Source organism: Ambystoma mexicanum, chromosome 10, assembly GCF_040938575.1.
Source record: "Ambystoma mexicanum isolate Mex_15411 chromosome 10, UKY_AmexF1_1, whole genome shotgun sequence".
Taxonomy (NCBI): Eukaryota; Metazoa; Chordata; class Amphibia; order Caudata; family Ambystomatidae; genus Ambystoma; species Ambystoma mexicanum.
Window position 1 is genome coordinate 1,476,005,462 of NC_090932.1, and position 18,582 is coordinate 1,476,024,043.

The window sequence follows — 18,582 nt, forward strand, 5'->3', positions numbered from 1 at the left end:
TTATAGCCCTGCAGATAAACTTGAGGACGTTTTTAAGATTAATTACAGGAAGTCACATGTGGCGGATTCATAATAAGGTCTCTATGGTGTTTTCCACAGGGCACAGTCCAGCGAAAGGACACCTGGATATTCCCATGCGCAGAATAAATAAATTAACCAGTGCATGGTAAGTGCGTAGAAAGCATAATAACATGCTTTTGAAACTTTTCAGTAGCTTGACCTTTTACACAAAGTGTTAATTGATACTTTTCGCTCCTTTTTTCTTTGTTTTCTTCTCTGTTTTCTTCTCCCTTTTAGCATGATTAGTGCTACTCTCTTTCAAGAATCCAATGGAAACCGAACCAAGAATCTAATTTGTAAACAGGGTTGAAGGAGTCACAATTGTTTGCCATAGACGTGGTCTGTAGAAGACTAATATCAATTAGGACTTAAATGGTATAAATCCAGTAATTTTAAGTTTGTAGTGGGATCACGTTGGTTCCCCTGAAGAAGTTCTCATAGTTGGAGCAAAAAACTGCTCCCAAAGGACAAAACATGTTGGATATGGAGCACTGTGATTTAATAACAGTGCTACAAGAATAAAGCTATTTATTATGAGATACCTTTCAGAAGAAAGGAGTAAGATATTATATCCTAATATAAGGGTTTAAAGGTCCCTAGTTTAAGGAAAAGGGTTCCTTTACATATAGAAAAAAAAACTAAAAAAAAACAACGCAGGGTTTGGTCAAATTGTTTTTGTGATACTATTGTTGAAATGGTGCACCTTTTGCACTTTGCACTTTTGTATTTTTTGAACTGTAAGGTTGTTCTACCCCTAGTGGTCAATTGTGGGTGTATCAACCACTTTATAATATTGACTTGAGGTACAGTCAAAAAAATATGTATTTGTTGTATGTTTGTCTACATGATATTATGAATGTTTTTAACCACACCAGGTTGTAAAAAAATGGTGTTTTAACCACACCAGATTGTAAAAAAATGGTGTTTTAGATTAATGAATTGTTTAATGAGATAGATAGATATATATATATAAAACATTTTTTATGATTACATGTGTGCTACCCAGTACCTATTTGGTCCATGGTCTGGATGATCTCTTTTTTGAAAGAGAAAGAGGGATTTCTCGTGAGAGAAAGTTTTAAGGAGAAGTGACACATTGGTTCCCAGGTTTTTGACTTGCCTGTTAATTGAATGGGCAGAACCTCTGTGTCTTAAAAACAAGCCCAACGTCTCTTTTTTGTTGTTGTTGAGATGTAAGGAGGTCATAGATGTCTAGGGCGTGGGCTGTCGCAGAACGTGTATTGATTAAAGTGCAGTTGAGCGAAGGGGTCTTGACATTGGAATGGTTGTCAGGGATTTTATGTCTGTGGGTGGCAAGTCCTGGCATTTTTCCTGATGGTCGAGCGGGACGATTGTGGTTAGGAGTGGAGAGGTGGGTGCCTGATGAGTCCAGCATGGTGGTGTTTGTTTGGCTAGTGGTGTAGTCTATATGTTCTGAGGATTTGGCTGGCTCTTCCTGAATGCTCAGCATTGGTTGTTAGGGTAACGAGGCTGATCTATTTGTGGGGGCACATGCAGAGGCAACCATATTCATGGGGGAACAGATGGGCATTTGCAGCAGTATTCATGGGGGCACAGGCAGAGGCAACAGTATTCATGGGGGAACAGATGGGCATTCACAGCAGTATCTGTGGGGGCACATATGGGCATTTGCAGTAGTATGCATGGGGGCAGAGGCTTTAGCATGGGCTATCAAGTTGTTTATAGTGTGCATTGCAACTGTGGCACGGGTGTCTGGTACAATGCAGTGTGCAATCGTAGAAACCAGAGCCTGGATTCAAGGGTTTGGGCGGGTATAGAGCAGCTGATTGAGCGTTAGCCTCCGGAGGGACACGTTTCTGAGGGATGTGGTGCATGGCGTTGCCTGCGGTGGGAGGAGGGCTGGACCCATATGACTTACTTTGTTTGTTGTGGGCCTACGGAGAGCTTTGTTTAATTTTGGGATCGCATACGATGCACAGGTGTTGCTACCAGCGCTCCGGCGATAGTTATTGTCTTTACGCAGACCTTGTTTGGAGAGCGTTTGAGATCTTTGGACACTCCTGGATGTAGGTGTTGAGTGCCTTCTACAGGTAATGAGCGCACTCAGTAGGATCAGAGACTGTGTCTGCTCGCTGCCGCTCTGCGAGTTCTTGCAGCAAGGAGCGATATTTGGGCATTGCCGGATCCAATGCAGCCTTTTGTGGATGTTGGTTGTCTCATGCAACATGTAACTTGGGGGTGATGCCGGCATGAGGAAAGAGTCTGCAAACGTTCGGGTATAAAATCTCCACATAATGGGCAGATACACCAATTGGTAGTTGCTGATGTTGTTACTGGACTTTGGCTCTTACTGATGTAGACATGGGTAGGTGGTAGCTTATCATTGCAGATGACATGATTGAGCAGCATGGGTGTCTTTGCGCACAGCGCGCTGAGAACGGCAGAGACTGCAGACTCCAGCCTTGTGTGCTGGCCTTCTCTGGGGCCGGCTGCGTCTTCTGGCTCAGGAGCGTCGGGAGTCCACGGGAGTCACCCAAACAGGGTGTTGCAGGTCCAGGGCAGCCTGGGAGCCCATTGTGGACAAAGGCATAGCGGGAGCCATCTTGGAAGGGTCGAATGGGTTTCCAGACCCAGTGCTTCTTCCAGGGCTGATGGTGCAGGTCTCCCTGTAAGGAAGGGGACCTGTGTCACCGTGAGACCATCAGTTACTATCAGTTGGGGATTTTGTGCCTTGTGGGGTTAGTAACGACTGGGCTAGGGTGGAGGGAGCCCACATGGATGATGAAGAAAGCTTGGGGAACCGGTCTGGTTTCCTCAAGACTTCCTGATCTTTCATTGAGAATTCTTAATCAAAAAGAAACAGTGCATGGTATTGCAGTAGATCTGTAGATGGATAGACTGGATGGAACTATTGCTCATTGAACTTTGCATAAATATCTAGTTGGATTTGTATATTTCTTATGTTGGAGGAAAGAAAGTAAAAGACTAAGCAGAGTGGAGAGCGTAGCAGGAAGAGAACTGGGTATACTAGGTGGATTATTGTAGTTTGTGGACATCTCATTTTCAGGGTAGCTTGTATAAAGCAATAGAATGTCAAGGAGTTTTGGGGTCAGTTCATGGGTTGAACACAAGTTGCAGAGATGTATGCACCCATCAGGTCACAGAACTAGGTTTTCCATCAAAAGCATTTGGCCGTGTGATCATGTACGTTGTCAAAAGTGTTTACTCATCAATAAGGTGCACCTTCCCTAACAGAATGAAATGTAGTTGACGGTGTGAGATTTACATACACAAACCTAAACATGATCAAATCTGTTATGATTCCACCCACTATCATTTACAATACATTAATTTAAAAAACAGATCAAGTTTATCAGCTTTTACAACTTGTTCCAGAAATGTCATAACTGCACAAATCAAGCTCGGCTTATCTCCAATTAAAAACATATCCCACCATTCCTGTGCCAATAAGGACTGAGTCTCTCTGATATAGGGCTCTAGATATTGGGTTCTCACCGCAATTAAGTTCATACAAGCCACCACCAGATGGTTTAGCAATTCACTAATACCAGTTATTTCACAATATTTGCAAATGGCAGCAGGGTTCGAAATTGTTACCCAGCTCACTCCAAATCTCACCTCCACGTGAGATGCACATACTTTTTGTCCATTTTGTATGATTCATTATTTTTAAATGTGTACTAGATATGTCCTAATTCTTCTTTAACTTTGAGTATTTGAGAATACTTACAATCATGCATATATGACATTATAAGGAAACAGCTGGCCTGGGGAGCCTAAAGTAGCTCCTGGTATCTGTTGGTTTCAAGCTAACCAGGCTCTCCTACTCTAGAAGCAGTAGCTAAATAGCTCCTGCTTGCTCAATTTTTGTACACTGGCTTTGGGATCTGTTTACAAGTTCATAATGCTTCTCTGGTTAGAAGAATATTCAACTGTAGTCTCATAAACCGATCTCGATAATGAGCAGATGGGGAATTTTGACAGGCACACAGGGAATTGATCGTTTTTTTAAATTTTTTAAAATTTATTTATTTATTTTTCCCCCCTTCTTCAATCCCCCAGATTTAGCGACGGTTTGCATTTACTTCTAATTTCCTGTGTGTAGTCCTGAGCTCGCAATTTCTTCTTGACCATCCCTGGGTTAATTATTAGTAGTTCAATTGAGGTTTCAGCTGATTCGTAACATTCCGCTACATCTCTGTTGCCAGTTTTCAAGCAGCCAATGTGACTTAACATTTACATTCCGCAGTCATGAGCACGGGTGAGGAAGAGGAAGCTGGGAGCTGATCCCAGCAGTGCCCCCGAATCTATATCTGGTGCCCCCGGACCCGCCAGGGTGAAGCCTGCAGTCAAGGGCGCAGGTGTTTGGCATCTGCAAGGTGTTCGGCGACTGTGATGTTAGTTGGTGAGAGAGATGGTGGTGAGTGTCCTAATACGATGGTTAAGTTGTATCACCATATAGATGAATCATGGCTGGTGTACTTACTTTAGCTTGCCCACCTGGATAAATGACAAATGGTAAATGATAAATGACTGGAACGTAATGGCTACGTAAGGCCATCCGCGTAAGAGCTATGCTTTCGGGCATGCTACAAAGAGATGGGCAAATGAAAGGTGACTAATAAGAGGCTGTACAACTTTTTTAGCCGATCAAAGTGTTAGGTCCTTTCCTCTAGTCATCCGGCGGTGCAGCAGAGACTTGCTGCAAAGTTCTTTCAGCGTTCCCAGGCTTTTGCATCTCTCGTGGTGGGTACTCCGTGGCGGCGGTGGCCTTAAGGTAGCAATTGCTCAGCTCAGGAGTGAATTATGCCAATTGATCAATGTAGTAATGCCCCTAAAAACCTTGCCTCAGTTGGGCATGGCCCAACAAACCCCAAAGATCTGATATGGCATTTATAACGTGCTTGTACACAAGTGTTTCAAGGCGCAACGAGGCAAGGGAGGGAGAACGGAGGGAAGACAGACAACGATCTTACTAGGCCAGATGACAATGAGATCGCGCAAGTGCAGGGGATTGGGGAGGGGCATAGTGCGGTGGTAGGGGGCAGTGCAGTACATAAAAAGTGCGGCCAGCTGGTGACAAGTGCAAGGGTAAGTGCAGACAACAGGTGTCAAGTGCTGGTAGGGGGCTGTAGGGATACAGAAACAGCCCCCGAGTGCAAGGGTTGCCAGGGGTTGCAAAGGTTGCCAGGGGGGCAGTGCAGGTGTCCAACTGGCGGGGAGGGGACATGGGCCTCAAGATCAGATGGTAACCAAGTAATCAGTGCAGTTTCAGTTACGGCCCGGAGATCAATACGGGAGAGGAGGGAAAGCAGAAGCAAAGAGGAAGGTCTTGAGGTGCTTCCGGAACCAGAGATTGTTCTCCAAGTTTCAGAGAGGCAGGGAAGGCTTTACCAGAGGAAGGTCCCAGCTGAGGAAAGAGATCTGCCACCAACTCGTTGCTTGGAGGAGCGGCTGACCCTGAGGGAGTTGGAATCAGATTAGCGAAGAGTTTGAGAAGGAAGATATTTAGGAAGAGCGAGTTGAAGGTATTGCGGCCCCAGAATGCCTTGTGACAATGCAGAGGCTTTTGGACTTAATCCTCGCAGCCACTGGGAGCCAGTGCAGAGATTTCAGTCCTGTTGAGATACAATCCCTGGGCTTGAGGTCAAGGACAAGTCGAACAGTCCCGTTTTGGATGAGTTGCAGATGGTGGAGAGTAGAGGCAGGCAGATTTAGAAAGAGGTTGTTGCAGTAGTCCAGCCTAGAGAGAACCAGAGATCTGGAGACTGAGCTTCTGGGGAAGGAGAGGAAAGGAAGAATACCTCTGAGGAGGTGCAGCTGGTAGTGTGACTTCTTAAAGATATCAGAGATGTGTGGAGTCGAAGATGACCCCAAGGTTTTTAGCCTCACAGGTGGGAGCAGGAAGAGGAACAAGAGAGGCCGGCCAGAGAGTGACAGGAAAGGAGGGAGCAGGTATGCTGATGAGAATCTTATTGGCATTAAGACAGAGATCATTGGCGGCACATCACTCCTGGGTAGCAGAAAGGGGAGTCGGAGATGAGAGGAGAAGAGATGGCGCAAGGGAGCCTGAAAATGAGTTTGGTGTCATCCGCATAGCACTGAAAGTTGGGGCAGAGGGCGGCAATGTTGTGGGCAAGAAGTGCCAGGTATTGATTGAATAGCCAGGGAGAGAGGTTAGACCCCTGGGGAACACCACAGGTAAAGATGGAGGAGAGGAAGGACCCAAGTTGGACCTGGGAGGGTCGATCAGAGGGGAAATAGCTCAGCCAAGCCAGGGTCTGATCAGTGATGCCCAGGTTATCACGGAGACGGTTGAGCAGGATGGCATGGTTGACCGTGTCAACGGCAGAAGAGAGATCAAGTAAGATGAGGACACAGGGGGTGTTGGAGAGCAGGTTTTCATGGTTGTTCAGGAGAGCAGTTTCTGTGCTTCTGGCAGCTCTGAAGCCAGACTGATGGTCATGGAGGCAAGCAACGGATTTGGTGTGAACATTATGCTGGGAGATGGCCAGCTTTTCCAGGAGTTTGCCCATGAAAGGGGTGATGGCGATTGAGTGATAGTTAGCCGGGCAGGATGGGTCGGCAGAGGGTTTCTTAAGAAGAGGGTGCACAAGGGAGTGCTTCAGGGAGAGGAGAAGACTCCAATGGCGAAGGAGTGGTTGCAGTAGTCAACCAGAGCGTATCAGGGTGACAACGTGGTCCTTGATTGTTTTGGAGGAACAGGGGTGAACCTGTTTCGACGAGACTTTGATAGATCGGCTTTGTCTAGAAACCTCGTCTGGGGAGAACAAGGGAAAGGCAGAGAAGTAGGGAGGTGAGGTGACCGAAGAAGGACCAGAGGAAAAGCAGGGAGGAGGGGGTGAGGAAGAGAGGGCACAGGATGTCCTGAGTTTTAGAGATTAAATGAGAAACCAGGGCTGTGCAGATGGCTTGGGAGGGGACAGGAGAGGTAGACTGCAGCAAGATTGGCCAGCTCCTTGCAGATTTTAAAGAATTCGGCTTAGTTCTTAGATGCCGCAGAGACGCAGACTTGGATGTGGGCTCTCTTCTTGGTGCGGACAGAAAGCTGGTTTTGCCTTTGGAGCAGGTGGCAAGCCAGTTTGTTAGAGGATGTACCAGAAGCATGCCATTTCTGGTCAGCCACCCTGCACTTGGGTTGAAGGGTGGCGAGGTCTGAGCCGTGCCATGAATTGCACTTGACTTTGGGCTTCAAGCAGATCCTCATGTCAGGGGCAAGAACATTAGACTATCAGAGATGGCAGAGTGGAGCATTGAGAGGGATGTTGGGGTGTGAGTCGGCCAAATGAGGGCATGGGGGAGTAATCCCTGATGTTTGCAAATGCATAGAGCAGAGGGGCAAAATTAATATGAGATGGCAACCTGTGAACAGTACGATGGATCTATTGACTAAGGGGCTTGATGGTACCAGGAAACCCCTACTCCAATCAGGGACTGGTAGTGGGCATGGGCCTCAAGTAACTCGGCAGTTGTGCATTGATATGATATGGCATTTGTAACGCGCCTATACACAAGTGTTTCAAGGCGCGACGAGGCAGGGAGGGGGAACAAGGGGAAGACAGACAACGATCCTACTAGGCCAGGTGTCATTCAGATCGTGCAAGTGCAGGGAAAGGGGGAATGGAAAAAGTGCAAGGAAAAGGGGAGGGGGGGTGCAGTAAAGGGTAGAAGAATAAAAATAAATAATAGGGCCAGCTGGTGGCAAGTGCAAGGTAAGTGCAGACAAGTGCTGGGAAGGGGGGGGGGGCTCTAAGGATACAGAAACAGTCCCGCAGTGCAGGGGTTGCCAGGGAGGCGGTGCAAGTGGAGAGTGGCTGGGCCAAGGACCGAGGTCGGTGAGAGGCCCAGTTGCAGATTCAGTGCAGCTTCAGTGAAGAATTTAGCAGGGGAGAGGGAGAGAGAAAGCAGAAGCAAAGAGGAAGGTTTTGAGGTGCTTCCGGAACCGGAGATGGTTCTCCTGAAGTTTCAGGGAGGCAGGAAGGTTGTTCCAGAGGGAGGCCCCTGCCGCGGAGAGAGATCTACCCCCAGCTCGTTGCTTGGCGAAGCAGCTGACCCTGAGGGAGTTGGAGACGGATGAGCGAAGAGCTCGAGAAGGAAGATAATTAGGAAGAGAGAGTTGAAGGTATTTAGGCTCCAGACCCCAGAAGGCCTTGTGGACAATGCAGAGGGTTTTGAACTTCATCCTCGCAGCCACTGGGAGCCAGTGTAGAGATTTCAGTCCTGGAGAGATACGGTCCCTGGGCTTAAGGCCAAGGACACGTTTCGCAGTCCTGTTCTGGATGAGTTGCGGAGAGTGGAGGCAGGCAGATTTAGATAGAGGCTGTTACAGTAGTCCAGCTTCGAGAGAACCAGGGCTCAGGAAACAGTGAGCTTCTGGGGGAAGGAGAGGAAAGGAAGAATACCTCTGAGGAGGTGCAGCTGGTAGTGTGACTTCTTAGAGACGTCAGATATATGAGGAGAAAAGGAGAGTGTGGAGTCGAAGATGACCCCGAGGTTTTTTTGCCTTGCAGGTAGGAGCAGGAAGAGGGCCAAGAGAGGCTGGCCAGAGAGCTGCAGGGAAGGAGGGAGTGGGTGTGCCGATTAGTAGAATCTCAGTCTTACTGGCATTAAGGCAGAGGTCATTGGCGGCACACCATTCCTGGATAGCAGACAGGCAGTCAGAGATGAGCGAAGGAGAGGAGGAGGCCGAGGGTAGCCTGAAAATGAGCTGGGTATTGTCTGCATAGCACTGAAAGTTGGGGCCGAGAGCAGCGATGCGGTGGCCAAGGAGTGCCGGATACTGGTTGAACAGCCAGGGAGAGAGATTAGATCCCTGGGGGACACCACAGGTAGAGAAAAAGATGTCGGAGAGGAAGGACCCCAGTTGGACCTTGGAGGGTTGATTGGAAAGGAAAGAGGTCAGCCACGCCAGAGCCTGACCAGTGATACCCAGGTTATCACGTAGACTGTTGAGCAAGATGGCATGGTTGACAGTATCAAAGGCAGAAGAGAGATCGAGCAGAATGAGAACACACAGAGTGTTGGAGTCAAAGTTCGAGAGCAGGTCCTCACGGATGTTCAGGAGAGCGGTTTCCGTACTTCTGGCAGCTCTGAAGCCAGATTGATGGTCATGAAGATTACCAACAGATTTAGCATGGAGGTTAAGCTGGGAGATGGCCAGTTCCTCCAGGAGCTTGCCCAGGAAGGGAGTGATGGAGATTGGGCGATAGCTAGCCGAGCAGGGGGGGGTCGGAAGAGGGTTTCTTAAGAAGAGGGTGCACAAGGGAGTGCTTAAGGGGGGATGGGAAGACTCCAGCGGCGAAGGAGCGGTTGCAAAAGTCAGCCAGGGCAGGGGCCAGGGAGTCGATGTGGTCCTTGATAGTTTTGGAGGAACAGGGGTGAACCTCTTTTGATGAGACTTTCATAGATCGGACTTGTCTGGAAACCTTGTCGGCAGAGAAAAGGGGAAGGCGGAGAAGGAGGGAGGAGGGGTGGCTGCAGAAGGGCCCGAGGAAGAGCAGGGAAGAGAGGGAGGGAGGGAGGTGAAAGGAGGAGAGTGAGGACAGGATGTCCTGAGTTTTAGGGATGAAGTGAGAGGCCAGTGCGGTGCAGAGGGCCTGGGAGGGGACAGGAGAGGTAGAGACTGCAGCAGGGTTGGCAAGCTCCTTGCAGATTTTAAAGAGTTCAGCCGAATTGTTAGATGCCGCAGAGATGCGGGCTTGGATAAGGGCTCTCTTCTTGGTGAGAACAGAGAGACGGTATTGCCTTTGGAGGAGGCGGCTGGCCAGTTTGTCAGAGGATGAACATGAAGCACGCCATTTCCTCTCTGCCACCCTGCACTTGCGTTTTAGGGTGTTGAGATCCGAGTCAAACCAGGAGTTACATTTGGCTTTGGGCTTCAGGCGGATTCTCATGACAGGGGCAAGGATATCGAGAGTATCAGATATAGCAGAGTGGAGCGTGGAGAGGGCTGTGTCAGGGTGGGAGTCAGCCGAGGGGGGGGGGGTGAGAAGGTGGCAGCGAAAGCCTCAACTGACACGCGCTTCATGGGTCGGATGACCGAGAAGGTGGTTGGCAGTGATGAGGGTGGCTTTGCCTGTGGGGTAGGGAAGGTGAGGTGGGAGGATAGGAGAAAGTGGTCACTCCAGGAGAGAGGAGTGGAGGGAGGGACGAGAGGGGAAGGTCAGAAGATATCAGAGCATCAAGAGTGTGCCCTGCAAAATGAGTAGGCCCAGATGGGAGAATAGAGAGTCGCAGAGGTCACGAAAGAATCCAGAGGGGGAACAGGAGGATGTTGAAGTCACCAAGAAAGAGGAGTTGGGTGGTTGAGGACAGGAGTGAGGAGGAGAGGTCAGCCCACTCAGAGAGTAAGGAGGACATTTGACCGGGTGGCCGATAGATAGTAGCCACGGTAAGGGAATGGCTAGGAGAGAGAGAGAGAGAGAGAGAGAGAGAGAGAGAGAGAGTCAGCAGACAAGGCATTCAAAAGAAGAGTAGGTCTGCGTAGGAGCGACAGTGGCAGGAATCCACTCGGGGAAGATAAGGGCCACCCCCCCTACCCCCCCCCCCCACGGATGGGCCTGGGAACGGAGAGGATCTTGTAACCGTCAGGTAGGAGTGTGTCAAAGCTGGTGACAGAGCTGGCAGTGAACCATGTCTCAATGAGACCGAGGACGTCCAGTTCCTCAAGAAGGCGACGGATATCGGAGTAGTGTTTGATGGCAGAGCGAGAGTTAAGAGTGGCAATGTGGAGAAGGTTGCCATCCTTGAAGGACTTCCGGGGAGGGGTACAGATCAGAGGTACGCCCTGCGGAGGTGAAGAAGAAGGTGAAGGAGCACTAGAGGGGGCAGGGAGGGAGGGAGGGTATAGGCAAGGCAGCTGAGGACAGAGGAGGGGGGACAGCAGGAGAGGAAAGGAAGTTGATGAGGCGTGGGAAGCGTCTATCAAAGAGGTGAAGGTTGGCCTGAGGGCCTTGGACCAAGACGGTCCCATTAGCGTAGACATTAATGATGGCTTTAGAGGAGTGGAAGGGGGCCAAGTGGACATCCCAACGGGTTCCACCATTAATGGGAGAAGAGGAAAAAGGAGAGGGCACAGAGACCATATGAAGGGTCCATAGGTCAGGCGAAGGCACGAAAAAGAGGATGTCAGTGAGAGTTTCCTTGGAGGAGGTACTAGTGTAGGTGTCAGCGATAGGGAGGCCTGGGTTGGAGACCAGGATGTCCTTTTTAAACTTTTTCCTACCAGATTTAGTGAGGAGAGCGGGATAGTCAATAGAGAAGCAGTTAGAGAAGATAGGCGAGATAGCATTGTGAAAGGTGGCCAAGTACCTGCCCCCAACCAACGGCAGACACTGGGAAGTAGTAGCAAGAGGCCCTGTATGGGACGTTTCTATGCCCTAAGAGAATCGATAGATGGTCCCACAGGGCCCATTTCCAACTGAGGCTCGAGGTTGGATAAGCAGGGGGATAGGAGAGGCCCCTCAAGTTGTATTTACATGGTGAATGATCCCAGTCTCCGGGTAGGAGTATCAAAGTAAGAAGCCCTTGTGAACAAAGTCATCCATTGGCTACGGCATGTGAGGAATGTAGATGCATCATACCGAAGGATATCCTTAGGTGCGAAAGAATGCCAGCACCTAGTGGTTTAGAGGATTATATCCAGGTGACACTGGTAAATGGTTAACTGGTGGATGGACTATTAACAGTTGCGTACCTAACCTTGGGCTTGCTCCAGGAATTCGATGAGTGCACCCCCATGTCATGAACCCTGCCCTGCGATTAGACAAACTGCAGGACCCACAATTCCCGGCATGGAATCGATGACCCCTGCTGGTAGAGAGGATAACCTTGAGGACATTGATTGACCAGAGTGGGATAAATGCAACTATGGAGCGCCCTATTATGCCTATAGGACCGTTGGGCACTTCAGGGCATCAAAACATTCTGTGTTGGAATGTAGGAAGACTCCCCAGGCACCTGGAGGATCATGGATGGATGGATGGATTAATTATATACAGGGATTAGATGTGGTGTGCATGCAGGATACCTGGGGGAATGTCCACTACACTGGTGCATGTCCACTACACTGGTGCCGGGGTTTCACATTATTGCCGAACCCTGCATCCAAGGGTAACGGAGGGCTGCTAATTTTGGGCATCAGCTTTGTGGATAAACCTACGCAGTCCTCAGATTTAGTATCTTGAGGCAACTTGGGCGGTGGGGGAGGGGTGGTGGCAGATGCTTTTATTTAATGTTTACAACCAACCTTATGGTAACACCACCATGGAAAGTCTAAAAACAAAATGTGCCAGGCTGTTACCAAATATATGAACTGTGTAAAGGTTCTAGCCCCGTGGTGTTGGCCATGGGGGTGGATTTGAATGTACAAATTGAGCCAATTGAGGAACTAGAGGGGCCCTAGGACGTGTTGTATGTGGCATTGGGTATGCCTCTAGGACGCACTGGTTGGCTATTGATGCAGTGCGTTTAATTTATGGTGCAAATATGAGAGCTTGTAACAGTAATTTTATTTTAGACCAGCCTGCTAATTTCCCTTTTGAAGGCCCAATGGGGAGCTCCAATATTGATTACATGTTTACATGTTTGTTAGTGCTGGGGACCGGGACAGGATTGTAAGTGTGAATGTTCAAAAGTGGGATGAGAGTGACCATAGCCCTGTGTGTTTGGGAAACTAAGGGATTGTGCCTAGGAGAGGAAGGTGTCTGGCAGGGACAGAGAGTTCTCTATTAACTGTCGACGGCAGAGCTAGATTAAGGATTAACTGGGTTACACTGGATTTTGAGGTGATTAAACCTAGCCTTTATGCAGCTATTGTACCTTCTTTGAGTGAAATCTGTGGCGACGAAAGTACCCCAGGCAGCATCATAGATGCATATGAAAGCATGGTCTGTTCTATATATGCTTTTGTAACTAAGCCTGTCAAGAAGGTGCAACGGGAGGCCCTGAAGTACGAAGGGTGGTTTGACCTGGACTGCAAGACTGCTAGGGACTCCTTGATGCACTATTTGAAGTAGTGAACCCGATGGATAAGCAATCTCTGCGCATGTTGAGGGCAAATTATAAAGCAGTAACGGAGGAAGAAATCCGCTTTTAATCAGGATCTATGGGATGATCCGACATGCAGAGTGGGAGATACTATTGGGTTCTGGAGGTTGTTAAATGGGAGGGGTCTGAATGTGGCAGAACCACTTAGGTGCCAGATCACCTCCAACTCATGGCATGAACACTTACGGGCCCTATACCATGGTAGTTTGACAGACAGTGGGGCCATTCAATTTGCCAGAAGCCGAGATATATAGGGTAGCGAGGAAGATGGTATTATACCCAAGGATGCTATTATACCTAAGGAAGTGGCCATTATGGCACAGGGGCAGGAAAGTCCCTGTGCCTGATAAAATGCCACATCAACCTTTTCCAGGATGAAGTAAGGGTATGGGCTCCTATTCTGTGCCCTGTGTTCAATTCAGTGGTAGACACTAGTAGCGTCCCACCATCTTGGCACAATGCAGAAATCGTACCTAAATTTAAGACGGGTGATGGGCATGTACCTGGGAATTACAAGCCTATCGCCTTGTTATACACACCGCAGGGAAAACCTATGCTAAAGTCCTCCTGAGACGCTTACAGAAGTGGGCTGATGAGAGGGAATCCATTAACTATCTCCAGGCAGGTTTCCGCAAGGCCATCAGCACAATAGACCAGGGGTTTAGACGGAGTCTGATCCTGTCCAAATACGTCCTAGTCAATAAAACTAGAATGTATGCAGTCTTTGTGGACCTTCGAACTGCGTTTGGTTGTGTACCACGGCAGTTATTGTGGGAAGTGTTGATCGGGAAGGGGGTGCCAAGGAGGCTTATTGAAAATATCTGTGCCTTATATACCGGCAATAATGCCTCAGTGAGGTGGAGGTGGGGGGGATTGAGCAAGTCTTTTCCTGTAGAGAAGGGGGGTCCGGCAGGGGTGTGCATTAGCCCCCTTGCTATTTCCCCTCTACATAGATTAAATTATTGGGGAACTTGTGGTAGACTGCCTGGACACCCCTCTCCTAGACCCGGCCTGGACAGTCTACCTGCTTTGTTCTTTGCGGACGACGCTGTTATCCTGTCGCCCGCGCCAATGGGCCTTAAGAAAAATGTTGCCGTCTTCATGGGGAAGTGCAGGTCATTGTTTATTTGTACAGCGCTTATACGCAAGTGAAGTACTTCAAAGCGTTTCAAGGCGGGAATGGAGTACGGGGCTACAGTAGTCATTCTAAGGCCCTGAGGTTTCCGAATGGTCTAACAAAAAGTAACTAGCGTACTAGGCCTGACGGCATTTCTCCTAGTGCAAGTGCATGAAGTGTTTCAGGCGCAACCAAACTAGGGAGGGGAGACAAAAGGGAGGACAGGACAGAACTTACTAGCCTAGTCAATTCAGGTCATGCAAGTGTACAGACTGAAGTGCTGGGTCCAGGTGCAGAGGGGGTGGGTGGTTGTGACAAGTGTGCCCGGTCCAGCAGGGCCCAGGGTAAGTGCAGGGATGTTACCCCTCACATGGAGCGTATGCTGAAAGTGCAGTAGTGCTGAACATAGTGCAGAGGCCTGGAGGCAAGTGCAATGGCTTGCGGGGAGCCTGGGATCTGTAAGGCTCTGGAGATGAACCAGGCGAACAGTCAGCAAAAAACTGAACCGAGTTGGGGAAGAGGAGGATGATTTAGGCAGGGGAGGAAAAGTGAGGAGGTTAGCAGGGTAGAGACAAAGAGGAAGAGGCTAGAGGCAGGGAGGCTGTTCCAGAGGGAGGCACCTGCAGAGGATAAAAATCTACCCCCAAATCTCTGCTTGGAAAAACGGCTCACCCTCAGAGTTAAAGGACGATCAGAGGGCTCTAGAAGGAGAGTATTTAGAAAGAGAGCGTTGTAGATGGTGCAGGCCATGGCCCCAGAAATCCTTGTGGACTATGCACAGGGTCTTGAACTTGATCCTAGCAGCCACAGGCAGTGGAGGGATTTCAGCAACGGAGAGATGTGGTCCCTGGCCTTGAGGCCTTGAGGCCAAGGATAATTCTTGCTGTTCTGTTCTTGATGAGTTGTAGCGGACGGAGAGTAGAAGTAGGAAGATTGAGAAAGAGGCTGTTGCAGTAGTCCAGCCAAGAGAGAAGCAGGGCTCTGGAGACAGTGAGCCTTTGGGGGAAGGTGAGAAAAGGTTGAATACCATGGAGAAGGCGCAGCTGGTAGTGGGACCTTTTGGAGGTGTCTGAGATGTGAGAAGAGAAGGAGAGTGGAGTCGAAAATGGCCCCCCAGGGTTTTTGCCTTACTAGCAGGTGGGGGCGAAGGGCCAGGGGAGGCCAGCCAGTGAGAAATTGGGAAAGTGGGAGCAGGGGTCCCAATGAGGACGATCTGTCTTACGGCATTGAGGCAGAGATCCTTAGTAGCAGACCAAGACTGAATTGCAGACAGTCTGGAATGAGCGAGGAGGAAGAAGAGGCCGAGGCTAGCCTGAAAGAGCTGCATGTCATCTTCATAACACTGAAAGTTAGAGGTGAAGTTAGAGATCCTGTGGGCCAGAGGGGCCATGTAGACCTTGAAGAACCAAGGGGATAGTTTAGATCCCTGGGGGACACCACAAGTAGATATTGATGGAGGAGAGAAAGGACCCAGGTTCCACCTGGGAGGGACGGTCAAAGAGAATGGAGGCAATCCACGCCAGGCCCAGATCTGTGATGCCCAGGGTATTGCGAAGACTGGAGATCAGGGAGATCAGGATGTTGTGGTTTACCGTGTCCAAGGCAGACCAGATCGAGAACAGAAGGGGAGTTGGAGTCGAGATTTAAGAGCAGGTCTTCACGGGTGTTCAAAAGAGCAGTTTCCGTGCCTCTGGATGCTCTAAAGTGATGGTCTTGGAGACAACCAACAGATTCAGTGGGTAAGTTGAGAGATAGCTAATTTCTTCAGGAGTTTACCTAGGAAAGGAGTGATAGAGATCGGGCGATAGTTTGCCAGGATAGAACGGTCAGCAGAGGTTTTTTTTAGCAGAGGACGCACAAGAGGGTGCTAGAGAGAAGTGGGGGAAAACTCCAGTGGCGAAAGAGGTCGGCCAAGGCTGGAGTTAGAGAATCAGTGTTTTCCTTGATGGTTTTAAGAGGGCATGGGTCAACCTGTTTGGGGGAGGCTTTCATGGACCGGACTTTGAGAGAAGAGTGGGTGGGGGGCCGAGGAGGACCCAAAAGATGTGTGTGCAGGAGTAGGTGCAGGGGATAGAGCGGACAGTGTGTCCTGTGTTTTGGCAGTGAAATGTGCAGCCAGGGCCAAACAAAGCGCCTGGGTGGGTGCAGTACAGGAAGAGGCTGCAGTAGGATTGGCCAGTTCTTTGCAGACTTTGAAGAGTTCAGCCGCGTTGTTAGATGCCGCTCAGATGCAGGCTTGAATGGAGACTCTCTTGTTGGAGTGGATGCAGAGACTATATTGCCTTTGAAGAATGCGGCAGGCCGGTTTGTCAGATGATGCACATGAAGCCGTTCTGCTTCTCTGCACTTTAGTTTAAAGGCAGTCCACTCAGTCTTACTAATAGTTGCACTTTTTGGAAGGCTTCAGATGGACCCCTCATGACAGGGGTAAGAATGTCAAGAGTGTTTGAAATGGGGTGGTGAAAGTTAGTGTGCTTTGTCAGGGTGGGAGACTTCCGCAAGAGTAGGAGGAGAGTAGGTGGAGGCAAAGGCAGCCACTGTCAATCTTTTCATGGGCCAGATGTCCTTGATAGCAGGATGCAGTGAAGGGTGTGCCAGTGCTTGAGGAGAAGAGAGCTTCATGTGGGAAGAGAGAAGAGAATGATCATTCTAGGAGAGTGAGTTAGTGAGGCGGATGGAGAGAGCGCGATGTCTGTGGAGATAAGCACATCTAGGGTGTGGCTAGCGGTGTGTGCCGGGCCAGAAGGAGCAATGGAGAGAGAAAGAGAGTCGCATAGGTTGGGTAAAGGACCTGAAGAGTCAGGAGAATCAAGATTAATGTTAAGACCCCCCAGTAGGAAGAGGGTGGACTAGCCAGGGGGCCGATAGAAGGTGGCCAGAGTGAGAGAGGAGATGGATGAGGGAGCATGCCTGCAGACCACACATTCAAAAGAAGAGTAGACCTGAGCGGGAATGATGGAAACGGGGGTCCACTCGGGAAAGATCCGCGCTACTTCCCCCTCCTGGCCTGTTAGGCCTGGGTACAGAGAGGATCTTGTAGGCTTCAGGGAGAAGTGTGTGAAAACTCATGACAGAGCTGTCCTTGAACCATGTCTCAGTAAGGCAAGGACATCGAGATCCAGGAGTTCAAGGCGGTGGCAGATATTAAGAGTGCTTGACAGCAGAGCACAAGTTAAGTGTGGCAATTTGGAGCAGATAGCTTTTTTTTTTTTTTATTCAATTTTATTGGTTTTTAAAGACACGAGAGCTTGTTCAGAATAACAACTTTGGGTACATGCCCCCAGTAACTCCAAAAGGAAGCCATAGTTCCCTGATGTATTCAAAGCACTTCTGACCAGTAAGCTTGGACCTTTTTGCATGACCACCACATGTGCCAATAATTGGCTTTTTCGCCACATCTGTGCCAACACACGGGGACGACACCCGGGAACATCCTTGAGTGTGATCGGGTCGTACTGCCACCTGTGGAGGAGTTTGATAGCATGTGTCTTATATTGGCAAGAGATAGATGTCTTAAGTGCCCTGCTGCAGAGTCGCCCCCAGAGACTATCACCGATTCCACAGCCCAGGTCCCTCTCCCATTTCCTTCTAAGGCTTTTGGTGGTTCACTCCCGGTGGGTCATAAGTGCTCCATAAAGGAGGGAGATGCGTCCTTTCATTTCTACATGGGTGTCTAGGATTTTTTTCGACGTGGTTGAGCTTTCTTTGTATGCATGGCTTTAGTTTCAGCTTCATCAGGACTCCCTTAAGCCGTAGGTATAGGGGCAGAGAGAGCCTGCCAATTCCCAATGCCTCCTCAAGCTCCTGGATACTTATGAAGGTGTCCTCCCTCACCAGCTGGACCACCCTACAGAGTCCACCGTCGAACCAGGGGCCTCATTACAAGTTTGGCTGTATCCTGGCTGTAATACAGCCTGACTGTAATAGCCCTACCACCGATCGGTCCGGCAGTATTACCGCTGGATCACGGGTTGGGTGTTAGCGGTAAATCCCCATTCCACATTGGGTCCATTTGATTCAATGGGGAATTTCCAGCACTAATTATGCGGGCTAATACAGCCAATGGTAATACAGCCGAAAACAGGGGATTTTCACCTCCAGAGAAAGGCTGAAGGTAACAAAGCCCATTTAGCACCCAACGTGATAGGGCCAGCCCTTAAATGCGGCTGTAATACCATTACCACCGCATTTAAGGGCTACAGCCCAATTCGTGATGAGGCCACAGGACTGGTAATGTTCATGGCCTGGCATTTCTTCTAGCACTGGTGAGGAGCAAATGTGGCTCAGTGGCGAGGGCAACGTGGTCACATTTTCTCTATTTCCCTTCCCTGCTA

General features: G+C 49.3%; 1 protein-coding gene across 5 annotated transcripts in view; it reads left to right on the forward strand.

Annotated features, from left to right (window-relative positions):
- Positions 1-18,582, forward strand: part of RNF34 (ring finger protein 34) — a 490,473-nt gene that overhangs the window by 48,065 nt on the left and 423,826 nt on the right. Inside the window, exon 2 of one of the 5 annotated variants that reach the window (XM_069619573.1) lies at positions 100-166. The exons of the other annotated variants lie outside the window; for them this stretch is intronic. Coding sequence (XP_069475674.1) covers positions 164-166 — 3 coding nt within the window. The 5' untranslated portion in view covers positions 100-163. The remainder of the gene's footprint in view (positions 1-99; positions 167-18,582) is intronic. 5 annotated transcript variants of the gene reach the window in all.